The following is a 14,891-nucleotide window of genomic DNA, read 5'->3' as shown; positions in this document are numbered from 1 at the left end:
ATGCCTATGGTTGCCTCAATCTCAAAGTATGTCACATGACGATCTTGCAGTATTAGGTTTTGCACAGCATCAATGTTTTCTTGAACAACAACTGATTTAGGACGACCTTCGCGAATCTCGTCAGTGAGCGAATGGCGGCCACGATTAAATTCGTTATACCAGCGTTTCACAGTGGCAAAGGATGGGGCTTCATTGCCAAATGTGGAGGTAAGTTGATCGATGCACTCTTGTCTTGATAATCCACATCGAAAATCGTAAAAAATCATCGCACGAAAATGTTCACAAGTTAATTCCATTTTATTGTTGTCGCGCAATCTCCAAGGCAACACAAACAACACAAATCAAGCTATTGACAAAACGTTTGAAGTACGTTATGGTCAATAATACCAGACAATTCCGTGCAAACGTAAAATCGCGCCTAACTTCAATCAGTGTTGCCAAGGCTCAAAATATAAATAGTGACCCTCGTATTATTGGTGTGTATATACTGTACTTCTGTGTCTCTTCTGGATGCATGCAGCATACAAGAACCAAGTGAATTTCGGAAGTATTTAGTACAGCGTGGAGTGCAGCCAGGTAGGCAAAGTTTGTGGGGCTTACTAAAAACTGACAATCAACAGAAGGAAACAGTAGTATTCAAAAATAAAAGCATGAATCTTACATACATGCATATCTTAAGCAAAATGTATCTGACGTAGCTCATCATATTTGCTTTTCTACCTGTGGTGGGCCTCCCTGATAGCATAGTGTCAACTTACAAGCAAGGAATCCTAGGGTCGGTTTTCTGTTGGGACACATTTCACAGTGGCTCAGATCTCACTTTAAACTGTAGGTCCAGTCCCTACAAAGTGGATTTTCAACAAGGAAAGAAGTTGCCTACATCTTAATGTTAATCACCTCCCCTGAGCCAGCCTGGGTGGCAGAGTGGTTAATACATTATGCTATGGTGCAATGGGTCCTAGGATTGAATCCTGGCATGTGTGTTCTTTGCGAATGTCCCTTCCTAAATTTCGTGACTCATCTTCATTTTCGCTATTTGCCAAAAGTAGAAGAAAAGTTAAATAAAATAAACATAGGAAAAAAACAACCTCACCTGAGTCCCCCCTCCACATGGAACAGAGCACTCTCCCCACTGCAGGAACTCCCAAGAGTACTCAGGGGTGAGGATGCGCTTCTTCACTGGCAATGCATATTTATATTCATAGCCAGCATTTCCTCCTTGGCGAAATAGAATCTGTGCATATGGAGGAGAGAAATTATCTAATAAGAACTTTATAAACGTCACCTATTAAAATATTAATACAAAAAATGTTATACTAAAAGTATGTATGCGAGTCAAATGAAAGTGAGCCAAGGGGATGTTTGATATGGGAAAACACAGTAGAGAAAGTGAATTATAGACATGCAGAAACATACGTACAGTAGTTAGACATATGCACTTCCAGCATCAACCTGTTGTGTCTGGAGTTATGGCACAATGGTTTTGTATAGGTCTTGGATCATCTCTGCAGCTGATACGTCATTGCTGGAAAGGTTTACACCATCCTTTCATAGTGGCCAATGAGATGCAATGATTGCAGATATTCGCCAATAAATCTCCTATGTGATACACCTTCGGTTAAAAATCTCACCCCTCCACGCTGTTCCTCTGTTGGAGTCTCCATTGTGACTCCAGAGCCACTGTGCCTTGCCCTGCAACCTTACACAAAGTGCAAGCACAGAAGCCGCTGCAGCCTGCTCATCTAATGGCAAGAGAATGGATGAAACTATTGATGTGCCAAAGCCGATTATCATTGTATGAATATCGGCAGAAATTGACATATTGGCACCGGCAAATATCTGATATTTAAATCGGTACAAATAATACTAATTTTACCTTATAATAAGTTCTATATTTTAATTTTGTAAGATTTATTGAAAATTAGCTTATGGATCTTCATCACTGTGGAGTTTTTGTGATAAAATTATTGCAAACTCTCATTCAGAGGATCACCCTACCTCAAAATCAGAAATAGAAGAGAACATTGAATTCATTTTACATTTCAAAGAACTGCTTGTGTACTAATGTTAAATATCTGGGAATATATATATGTACATATAACGTGCAATATAAATGTACATAGCAAATTTATTTTTGTTATGATGAAAATAACATTCTGTTTCTGTTGAATACGTGACTCTGATGTATCGGAATTGGGTAAATATTGGCATTGGTATCGGTTCCAAAAATTATCGGTGAGTACATCAGCATCGGTACATTTTCATCTTCGTCACATCACTAGACGAAACCATTCGCTCCAGGGAAAGGTTGGCTCCCTTTCAGTTGACTCTGCCTTATACAATATACATGGTATATGGTATACCATGCATGTGGTACACCAAGGATATATTAAAATTTCCTGAAACGTCAAGTGAAAATCAGTGATGTGCGGTGATGTCGACACTTGGGGTAGCAATCAGTGGCGTGCCCAAGGGAGGTTGGTGTGGGTCATAATCCCCACTCCCCCCTTTAGGGCCCAGTATTCCTAAAAATGGAACGTCAAAGAAAGGAAAGGATTGCAAAATGAGGAAGGACTACTGAAAAGAAGCACGTGTTAATCCCACCCACTTTTGAAAATTCAAAACATGTTGATTCGACTATTAAGCCAGAGATCCCGGGTTCGAACCCCGACCTGGGCATGGGTGTTATTTGTGTTTGTCCCTTCATCAATTTTATTGTATCATCTTGACGATTAGCCAAAACTGTAAGAAAAGCGAAGTAAAACAAACCAAATGAAACAATCAATCAATGATTTGATTTATGCTACTTAGCATCACAGTCACATTTGGTTAATCGCGAAGATGGTAATACAATTAATGAAGAGACAAACACAAAAAAACACCCATGCCGAGGTCGGGGTTCGAACCCAGAACTCCTGGTGTCATAGTGTGCAGTGATAACCACTACATTGCGGTTGGTTGATTTGGTGTTTAAGTCCACTTTATGTACATAAAAGCTAATCGAGACTGGACCCACAGTTTAAAGTGGGATCCAAACCACTATGTGCGTCCACTTGGTACCGATCCGGGGCAACTTGCACTCCCCTAGAGGTCGGCAACCAACAAAGGTGAGTGGAAAGCTCTAACTATTCGGATACTTGGGTATCGGTAAAGCAAACTGCGTATTTACTCAGTGGTACGTAAATTTCAATTGGATTTTTGAAACACCATATTTGCATATGATTAACGTTTTTCCAAAAAATTTGCATTGGTTGATTTCCCTCATTTCTTCATCTCACGATCTCGTACTGAAGGATCCAGGCTCGATCCCTGGCATGTGTATTCCTTTGTAAACACTTTTCATCCATTTAATTTAATCAACATTCATCGTCATGGCAGAAGTTAGGTAAAGTGATGGAAAAGCAATGCTAAAGAAAGGAAAAAGAAAATACAAATAATTCCTCCCAATGCATCTGCAGGGCACTGTGAAATCAGGAGTCCAGAGTTCTCTATTTATGATTGTCCCTCGTGACTTCCATAAGCTCATTAGCTACTTATCGCTGGAAGGTGGCAAAAATTAAATATATTAGAAGGGATGAACAGGTAACAAAACACACTTTTTTGTAGTTTCTTCAACAATATTCATTTGGCTTTCTTAGTTCTTGGATACATTTTACATTCCAAATTATTTCATTATTCACTGCAGACTACAACATATAGGAACAAGAATGCGCGCTCGTCACGGGTTCGAATCCCGGCTTGAATTGTTCTTTGTGAGGTCCCTTCATCAATTTCATCATATCATCACTCATCCTCATTTTCACGATGTGGCAGAAAGGTGAAGTAAAATAAACCAAACAACAACAACAATTAGAACGTGCATTTTCTTGCCCAAATTAATACATCCGTATTTATGACTGTTTAGCTTACCCATTTTTTTTTATTGTAGGCCAAATTATTAGTATATTTAAATAAAACACTACTAAAACGAGAGGGAGATATTTGTTATTTAATCATTATATATTCCATATTTGGAAAAAAGAAAAGAAACCATAACATTTTTGTCTGCACATAATACAAGTACATTCCCATTTATATACAAATAAATCTACATCCCATATTATACATACATATTGTACAACGTTTAAAAGGTTGTGTAAATACAGAGAACATAAGTACTGCAGAAAATGTTCCCGAGTTCTTTAGAGGATTACAAAGGAATTGAAGGGAAACCTATCCCCTATCTGTCCTATAGGAGATATAGACTGGGGGACCTGAAACCACGGCCTTTCAACCATGGGAGCGTGGAGTGAGGGGGCAAGGGAGGTACAGGCAGAAATCTTCCCCTTCCCTTTGGGCGGTTGTCTATACCTGGATCTGGTAAGGCGGAAGAAGAGCCAGCTAGGGTATTCAGCCTTGCCAGCTGATCACATCAAGGGACGACAAGCGCGTGGAAAGAAATGTTGCATATGAACTGAGGCTTCAAGATAATAAATATTGTGATTTGAAAATAATTAGAGACGTGAGATTGATTGATCTATCTCTGCTAGACTAGCTACTCTTCAGTGCACGTCACTGGTAAAAATTGTGGTTCAAGTATTCAGTAAGTTATAGAATACCTTTTTTTATTTTTACATTGCTTCTCCACCTCTTACAGCTAATCATGACAATGAGAATGAATTATAATTAGATGAAGTGGAAGAGATATTAAAAAAAAAAAAAAAAAAGAAAGTGTAGGTTGAGATTCAAATCTCGAACCTTGGTATAAAATCATGAGTCGAGCACCCAATCAACTAAGAAAAGAGATTATCTTAATATTGTCATAGTTGTTCCTTATCAACACTTAACACACAAGAAACAAATTGTCAGCCTTCGTGGCAGAGTGGTCAGCACAGTGCACTACGGTGCTAGGTGTTCTGTGTTTGAATCTCAGCCTGGGCACGAGTGTTCTTTGTCAGTGTCCTTTCATCAATTTTATCACATCGTCTTTCTGATTAGCCAAAAGTGGCAGAAATGCGAAGTAAAATAAACTAAATCAGTCAATTGATCAATGAGACAAATTAGCCCTTAAACGCATAGCATTACCATATGGTAACACTCAACATTCGCACACTTTTGTGCTACAGGCTTGTCTATATTGAGGAGGCAAATCTAGTGCCAGAAGTCGCTCTAGGAAGCATAAAGCTTGTGTTTGAAACCGTTAGTTTCAGTCAAGGTAACGGCATTGTTGTGAGTGGATGTATGTAATTTGACCTTTCATTTTTTTTTCAAAATGTCATACGCTGGAAACTAAATATGGTGTTTTTTTCTGATTGTCTTATATTATGGAGTTCTGAATGTTTTCAGCATTTAGTAAGCACATGTAATTTAAAACTAATGTTGTTTTCTGTTCAAGAATTTCCATCACTTGTTCAATTCTTGCTCATAATGGGGGCGTTACCATATGGTAACACTTAGCAGATACAGTAGCTACAGGCATTTTCAACAATTACTTCATTTATTCTATTATTATTGCATGAAAACCAAGAAATTTAATGGCCTCCTCAATGGCGCAGTGGTAGCATTGTCGCCTTGTAATCAAGAGGTTCCGGGTTCGATACCCAGTGGAGGCACTTGGTACAGTGGTTCGGATCCCACTTTAAACCATAGGTCCAGTCCCAATTAGCCTTACTGTGCATAAAGTGGACTTACAGCACCAACTCAAACCAAACCAAACCAAGAAATTTAAGTTGTAAAGCCTCTTCGTCTTTTGTATTGTTTCTTTTTCTATTGCTTATAATTTATATGTTATTTTAATAATAATAATAAATATAATAAAAATAATAGTAATAATAGATGACCATTTCATGGAACATTTTGTGCCTGTTCAGTAGCTCAGCTTTGTTGAGTCTGTGATCCCGTATTATAGAAAACATTCCTGCATCTATTTATTAGAGGTAAACCTATAAGATTTGGTTACAAAGCCTGCCTGGTCCTTGAAAACCTTCCATGGATGCCTAATTTGTTTTGGCATCTATGAAGGCAAGAGTATAAGAAGATTCCACTGACATTGAAAACAAATTTAGAAAGTTTGCAGTCCCTCTTGTGCATATTCTACAAGAATTTCTGAGCCAAAAATTCTCCCATTTTGGATTTGGATGGAAATCGCTGAAAACTGTGTGGCATCATTTTGTGTTGCACCTAAGGGGGTGTGGCGGCCCATTACAACACAAAGGTTTTGAAACATGTGTGGTATGTTGGTGATCCACCAGTAGTGTTCGCATTGGACATGTCAAATATGTGGTTGGACTTCATGTTTCATATGTTTCTATGACAAGGGCCTCTACGGTAGCGTAGTAGTAACGTCGTTGCCTTGTAATAAAGGGGTCCCGGGTTCAATACACAGTGGAGGTACATGGCACAGTCGTTCCAATCCCATTTTAAACTCTATGTCCAGTCCCGATTAGTTATTTGGGGAATAAAGTGGACTTAAAACTTCAATTCAAATCAATTCCAAGCTTCTATGACAACTGAATATTCAAGAGTGATATACAATATGTGAATATAGAGTAGTCATTATGTACTATATATTACCTCAGCACCTTTAGCTCAGAAAATGTAAGATTAATGTACAATGGATCTATAATATTTGTATTATATAAAAAATAATCTAATTTCGAAAGTAATTTTAAGGTTAATTCAGAAATTTCCAAGTTTTAAAAAATTAACCAATTTCTAGGGCTGAACGCATAGCATTACCATATGGTATCAGGGCATAATTCGAAAAGGGAGAATGAAAATTTTCAAAAAATAATTCAAAATTGCTTATTAGTATATAACAACAGATATTAGACTAAAAACAAGAAAAAATTGACAAAAAATAATTCATGCATTTTAGGGTTAATATAATTCTTGGGCATTTTTAGAAGTGATAAGTAAGTAATGCCTTAGGATGTCTGGAATACCATATATGAATGAAATTGCAGGGAATGAACTATGTAGTGTACAGATTTTAGAGTAGTTATAAGTTGGCAGATGGAATATTCAAAGCTGACTCTTGGCGTTTTAGAGTTTATTCAACAACAACCAATTGGATTGCTTTTCATGAGTGAGATTGCTTTTTGGACTACAGTGTAAAGAGAAAATACATAAAACTGAGGCCAATGGAAATTCAGTGAAACACCAATTTTATGTTCCTAGAGTGTATATTTCCCTATGTTACACATTTAAATCTTTCTTCCTACCCATACAACAAAATATTAGAATCCTCTCCCACATGTTAAATTCACTCACCTTTGAAGAACATACAATCAGGATTATAATGTGTGTTCACTTTACCCATAGTTAAGTCTGAAGCCAATCTCATTCCATCAATGGGGGAAATGTGTTTGGTCAGAGCATTGATTGATTGATTAACCTGTGGTGCTACAGCCCGGGACAGCCCTACCGACTGCCAGCCACACTACCACCTGATTCTACTCAATCACTCACCTGAGGTGGGAGACCATCCAACCAGTTACGGGGTGACGTGTGGTGAGCACAACAAACCCCCAGTCGTTATTCTAGGTTTTTATGACAGTATTACGCTACTCATTCGTAGCTCCCTAATTTCCTCACGATGGTGTGTGACTACTGGTCCATACACAGGCCAAAATCTCAGGAGAAAAGTTGTTACGCTTTCCCCAGGAGACTCGAACCAACATGCATCCTGTAGCCTGAGCCCAAAGCCTGATGCCTTAGACCACATATCCACGGTGTGGGACATTATTGATTTATTGATGTCGATTATTTTCCTTCACTTTTCTGGCACTTTTGGCTAATCACGGAGATGAGGATGAGTGATGATATAATGGAACTGATGAATGGACACTCACAAGGAACACTCATTCCTAGGAAGGGATTCTAACCCAGAACCCCTGGTGTTTTAGTGCACTGTGATAACCACTCCGCCATTGCTCAGAGCATGAAATCAATGCTGTTTATGAAAGTAAACTTTCTATTAAATATAGTTTATGTGGTACTAACATATAAAACAATGTCTTCCACCAAAGGTCCGTGAATCTCCAGGTGTTCCTGTCCTTTTGTAGGGTGGCTGTACCATCCAACAGCTCCCCCTATCACATACTCCCCATCCATCTCTTCATTGCTATGGGAAAATATTTTTCTGAATTAAAAATTGTAATACAAATTAATAAACAGCAGTGGTGGCAATTAGGGGGGGCTGTTGCACCCCCCCCCCCACACTTTTTGCCACTTTTGCTCCCGCACTATGCTAAATACCTTATCTACAAAGGGAAACATACTGTCTTTGCCCCCCGAGTTTTGGCAGTTTGCCCCCACGGTTTGGAACCCAATTGCCACCACTGAACAATAGTGCTTAACAGATCAGCCAATTAAATAAAATATATAGATATACATTTACAATCAAAACCTTTACAAAGCATATGTATGAAATATCTATGTGATATTTGGAACTTTTCAAGCAGAAATGTGTACCAAGTATGAATGCCACAGGGGGAGTTAAACTATTCCATCGACTCCCGAACTGAACATTGTCATTGTTCACTTCAAATCTATATATATATAAAAATTTATATATATATATATATATATATATATATATTTGTTTGTTTGTTCAGGCATAACTCTCAAATGCCTGGAGCAATTTCAACCAAACTTAGTACACGTATCACTTACAATATGGAAATAATATTTTGGGGTAAGACACCCCTGGCACTCCTAGGGGTGGGGTGGGAAGGGGTGGCATGTTAAAGTAATCGAGAACCACGAATATTAAAGTTCACACAAACAGACATCCGTGACTCTATGCAATTCGCACAATGATAGTGTTTCTCTTGTTGTCTAACATTCAGGCTGTGTTGCGAATGGAATCCATAATTTTTGTGACACTCCTAGTTCATCACTTATCGGCATGGGGGGTGAGAGAGGGTGAAAAATAAAATGCCACAAATGACCTACATTAGTGTCGAATCCATAGATTTCGGAGTTGCTAAGCTAATTGGTGACATTCACGATCACATTTGAAATTAGTTACATTTTACACTATTGTTATAATTCATTATTTTCCTGTCTAATACAAGATTTGGATAAATAAATACCTGGGCAACACCAGGTAATCAGCTAGTTAGAAATAAAGGCAAGAAGCTTCTTACTTTGCTACTTGATAACCAAATTAAATAGTGGTTCATTAGTATTACATTTTTTCCAGCAGAATAACCAGACGATAAGAACAGCTCAAAAAAAATTATTTGAAAAATGCAGCAACTAGGACAGAAGTTCATAATTTAATATTTCGAATTCTACCATAAATATTTCCATGATTCTCGCCGACCTCCATGCCAAAGTGCTTACCACACATGGGCGCATTCAAGGAGAGGGTTTATAGAGCTCAGATTCTACCCTTCCCTTGGGCCATCATGTTACACAGCAAATTTCTCTTTTCTACAGTTTTATAATGGAAAATTTGTCATCATCCTTGTACCATTTTCAAGCAACAGGAATCACTGCTTGGAATGACACAGCAGGATTTATCAATTGTTGCACCCTTTTCTATGCCTTTCAATTCATCCAACACCAAAGTTGTTGCTTGAAAATAAGAATCACATCTTTTTTTTTGTCACGAGACGCATCTTGTTGTAAACTTATATTTTTAATTTCATTGAATTCCCATAGAAAATTCCTGAGTATGCCTCCTACGATGCTGCGGATCCTGGGTTTGAATCATATCCTGGACGTGATTGTTCATTGTGAGTGTCCCTTCATCAATTTCATCATACCATCACTCATCCCCATCATTGCAATTGGCCGAAAGTGGCAGAAAAGTGATGCTAAATGGCAAAAATCAATCAATCAAATAAATTTCTATGAATTTTCAAAATTCCTCAAAATGAGATTTTTATGTGAAAAGTCACAATATAAAAGTTTTTCTCTAATGATGGTGGTAAAAGTTAAGAATGGAATCAAATAATTTTTCATTCCAGTATAACGGTATGAAATGTGAAAATTACAGAAAAACAGATGTATCATCTGGTGTATCAAGTTCATGTCTTTTCCCAAGGATATAATAATAATAACAAGAACAACAATGAGTTAGCAATAAAATAATTTGTAATTATCAGTGTACAATAGTAGTTTTTGATTATTATTATTATAATTCAGTCAATTTTATGTGAACGGTGAGGCCTATGGTACGTACCAAGCAAACATGCAATGTACGAGGGTCATCCAGAAAGAAAGGAACGTTTTGGTGTAAAACACAAACAACAAATGATGTGTACAAAAAATGTATGATGCAGAAACTACATACTCTACCTTTAGCCATACCCATTCAAGCAGTTATCAGAGCATGATACCAGTTTGTTAATACTGTCATTGTACTCGGTTGCCGCCAATGTATTCAACCATGTAGTGACAGCGTATTTGAGTTCATTACCTACACCCCCTCAATTTGAGCCAAGCAGCGAGATGGTGCAGATGTGTATGCGTAAGCGCAGGGCATCAAGCTGTGAGCTCTGAACGTGTGCAACAAAATTGAGAATCCTGCCAAGTGCGTGGTGCAGAGTATGATAAGGTTTCTGAATGTGAGAGAAGTTTGTGCCAGTGAAATCCATAGGCAAATAATGGAAGTGTACGGTAATGACGTGATGAATGCCACTTTACCATGGCTGATGATTTCGAAGGTGCTGTGACTACATGGTTGAAAATATTGGCGGCAACCAAGTACAATGACAGTCTCAACAAACTGGTATCACACTATGATAAGGGTTTGAATGAGTACGGTGAATATATAGAAAAGTAGAGTAAGGTATGTAGTTTCCATACCATACATTTTTTGCACACATCACTTGTCGTTTGTGCTTTTACACCAAAACTTTCCTTTGTTTCTGGATGACCCTTGTATACATTCATAAGTGTGATTTTCATTATATAACAAACAACAATCTATCTTTTACATTCTTCAACCAATCTTAATTGGTCATATCATATTTTAACTTCCATTGCACTGAGTGTTGTATTGTAGGATTGTTTGTAGTTGCTGCATCCTTTGGCCTCGTCCCTTGGGGCTTCCGGGGCTTAGCCCCTAAAGAAAAACTTACGTATTGACGTAATTATCAATCACTATAACGCATAACTATCACACAGTCTTTTAAAAGGCGATTTTTACCCACGTAAGTTCATCGTCTGATGCAATGGATACGACAGCACTCCTAGCGAGATTGATGTCAATTATCGGTCTCCAGGGCACGTCGCAAAGGAAGGCGTGGCCTAGGCTACAGTGAAGGTCATGTGCTAGCAGAGAGAGAAGGGGAGAGTGCAATGGGTTTGAGTGCTGATTCGGGGCTAGTTCCGTCGCGTTGTGTTCGATCTCGCATGTTGTACTGTAGTGTTGTGGTGGCTTTTATTCGCTATGTTTGCGTGTGAGTTTTGCAAGGTTGATGTTCGAACACAAATTGATGACGGATATAGGCTGTCAATTAGGTTTACAAGACACAATGAATTAGTCTGGAAAAATAGGCATATATTAAATAGAATTATCGATTGCTTAAAATTCTGTGGTCGACATGAACTTGCTCTACGAGGACATAATGAAAGAGAACAATCTTTAAACAGAGGCATCTTCCTAGATTTATTATCCCTTCATAGAAGAAGGAAAACTAAGAGTGAACTTCGTGTTCTTTATTGTAGTGAAGAGTTTCAAAACATACACTCTAACAGTAGATTGCATTCCTCTTTCATTGAAAATAATTTAGAGGATACCTTTTCAGAAACATTAGAAATGAAAAACATAGTTTTAATAACTCCAGTGGCAACAGCTGAATCTGAACGATGTTTCAGCAGATTGAAGCGTATTAAAATCTGCTTAAGAAATGCAATGGGACAAGACAGACTCAATACCTTTCCACTTGCTTACAAAAGAGAAAGAATACATTTCAAACATAGAGGGCTTTAAGAAAAAAGCAGTAACAACATTTGCTGAGCAGAAGAACAGGAGAGCACAGTTCTTGTTTAAATGAGAGTTAACGTTCATAGAAAGGTATGTTTCACAACAATACCTGCTTCTTTTGTAATTCTTGTGAATTCTCATTATATTTTAAATTCTTTAAAAAAGTAAGTCCAGTTTTGTAGTTTAGAAGAAGATAAATACCTGTTTTTTTTGTAATTCATGTAATTTGTCATTACATTTTAAATTCTTTCAAAAAAGTAAGTCCAGTTTTGTAGTCTAGAAGAAAAAAATACCTAATTTTTTGTAATTCATGTGAATTGTCATTATATTTTAAATTCTTCTTTAGAAGAAGATAAATACCTGTTTTTTTGTAATTCATGTAATTTGTCATTACATTTTAAATTCTTTCAAAAAAGTAAGTCCAGTTTTGTAGTCTAGAAGAAAAAAATACCTATTTTTTGTAATTCATGTGAATTGTCATTATATTTTAAATTCTTCTTTAGAAGAAGATAAATACTTGTTTTTTTTGTAATTCATGTAATTTGTCATTACATTTTAAAGTCTTTCAAAAAGTAAGTCCAGTTTTGTAGTCTAGAAGAAAAAAAATACCTATTTTTTGTAATTCATGTGAATTGTCATTATATTTTAAATTCTTTAAAAATAAGCACCGGGCAAATTTGAGGCCACGAGACGCCACTGCTACATTCTTAATTTCATCTTAACACTTTCCGGTCTGACGGTTTTCACATGTCTTTTATCTGTGGATGGACGTTTTGGGGCATTTTTTTTAAAAAATCCAGAAAAATACACTATTAATGGTATCACAATGTATTATATATCAAATGAAAGCTTAGATTCTGTTCTAATACATAATCCAATTAGATGTTACATTTTTATAATTTACACATTTGCAATATTTATTGAAAAAATTATGTATTTTTTGTACAGCGTGTTTTAAAAAGAATATACATATTTCGCATGCATATATTTATTAAACTTTAAGACATAGGAAGATGAAACTTGACACACATACTTACGAACCTCTCAAGTTCTGATTACAGATGTTCAATATGTCCTCCAGCAGTGACACGAACAATATCACATCGATACTCAAATTCCTCCCATACTCGGGCAAGCATGTCCTTCGTCACTGATGTTACGGCAGTACGGATCCGGTTCTTCAACTCTTCCAGGTTCTGTGGGAGTGGTGGTACATAAACATTGTCTTTAATGAAACCCCACAGGAAGAAATCACAGGGTGTCAAATCCGGTGACCGTGGAGCCCAGCTGATACTGCTAAGTCACCAGCTCCTTGACGACCAATCCAACGGTTTGGTAGAGTTTCATTCAGATAATCACGCACTTGGCGACTCCAGTGAGGGGGTGCCCAGTCTTGTTGAAAAATGAAGTTGTCTTCGTGCAGCCTCGGAAACAACCAGTTTTGTAACATAGAGAGATACTGCTGACCATTAACCGTGTTTCCATCAAAGAAGAATGGGCCGTAAACAGATGATCGGGATATCGTGCAAAACACATTCACTTTGGGCGAATCTCGTACATGTTCAATGAATGCATGTGGGTTCGTTCTGTAGGCCCCAAATGCGAACATTATGTTTGTTTACCTGACCACTGACATGAAAAGCAGCTTCATCACTAAACACGATGCATTGTGCGAAAGTGTTGTCATTGTCAATATCATCAAGAATCTCGTTACAAAATGCCACACATTTGCATTTGTCATCAGGACGCAGATCTTGTAACAGCTGTACCTTGTACGGCTTCATAACCAGCCGACGTCTCAAAACATGCCAAATTGTTGTTGTAGGAAGTTGTAACTCCCAACTGGCACGACGAGTTGATTTTGAAGAGCTACGTTGGAAAGCAGTTTGAATTCGTGCAACATTTTCTTCAGGAACACGAGGGCGGCCAGGACTCTTTCCTTTACATACACATCCTGTATCTACAAACTGTCGATACCATCTGCATATGTTCCACCCATTCGGAGGATCAATTTGGTACCTCAACCTGAAACGTCTTTGCACTGTAATCACGGAATTGCACTTCGCAAACTCGAGAACACAAAATGATTTCTGCTGCGGAGTAGCCATTTCAAACAACTGACGGTTACCAAGCAAAACAGAACACAACTGACATCTAGCGGCTATTATATAAACTAGACTATGTATTCGTTTCTCTAATAGCCGAGCCGGGCGCAGCGATCGATAGTTTGGACAAAATAATACTTTGTAATACGTATATTCTTTTTAAAACATGCTGTATTTTTGAAAAATCAGCATAAACACACACTGTGCACGTTATGAAAACATACAACGAAATAACAGTAAGCCTTTACCAAACTAGCATAAGATGCTCTCTGGTGGAGAAAAATGGAACTATCTCCAAGTGTGTGCAACAATAATCGCATAAGGTTTGGGCAAATACATTTAAACGCAATGGAAATGCGGCGATCGTATCCTAGTCGATTGGCGACCGGAATGGGTGTTTTGCTCTGTTCGCATCACATCCAATTCCCGACCGGAAAGTATTGTTTGGAATTTTCCATTTCTAGTGATTCAGGCCAAAATTTATCTTATTTTTCATCTCTGTTAGTATTAGTTTCCATCCAAAAATCGATTACAGATTTGGAGAACATGTTCCTCTTCTGTATTAATATGTGTAGGATAGCAAAAGTGAATATTAATATTTTCAGAATTTCCAAGTGTCTTTTCTCCTACTGGATAATTTATGAATGCCACATTGAAAATAACTTTTAACTGTTCCCCAAACTAAATATTAAGGTGTAATATTACACTTGCTTTTGCTAATATACTTACCTTTCTCCATTAAGGTAGTATGTGCCAGTTGTTGATGCCAGAGCTATTAAATTTCTGGATGGTCTGAGCTCAGATATTGTTATAAGTCTGCTGCCTTTTGGGATATGAGTGACTTTGGTATATCCTATAAAGTA

The 14,891-nt window shown here is 37.5% G+C and overlaps 1 protein-coding gene across 1 annotated transcript in view; it reads right to left on the bottom strand.

The window, feature by feature from the left end:
• LOC145999229 (A disintegrin and metalloproteinase with thrombospondin motifs 7-like) overlaps positions 1–14,891 on the bottom strand; it is a 74,993-nt gene that overhangs the window by 8,507 nt on the left and 51,595 nt on the right. Inside the window, exons 14-16 of the mRNA XM_083136164.1 lie at positions 14,758–14,881; positions 7,984–8,104; positions 1,094–1,234 (exon numbers count right to left, since the gene is read on the bottom strand). Coding sequence (XP_082992290.1) covers positions 1,094–1,234; positions 7,984–8,104; positions 14,758–14,881 — 386 coding nt within the window. The remainder of the gene's footprint in view (positions 1–1,093; positions 1,235–7,983; positions 8,105–14,757; positions 14,882–14,891) is intronic.

The sequence above is a fragment of the Lepisma saccharinum genome, chromosome 15, assembly GCF_977018435.1.
Source record: "Lepisma saccharinum chromosome 15, izLepSacc3.1, whole genome shotgun sequence".
Classification (NCBI taxonomy): domain Eukaryota; kingdom Metazoa; phylum Arthropoda; class Insecta; order Zygentoma; family Lepismatidae; genus Lepisma; species Lepisma saccharinum.
This window is presented reverse-complemented; position numbering and strand designations above follow the sequence as displayed.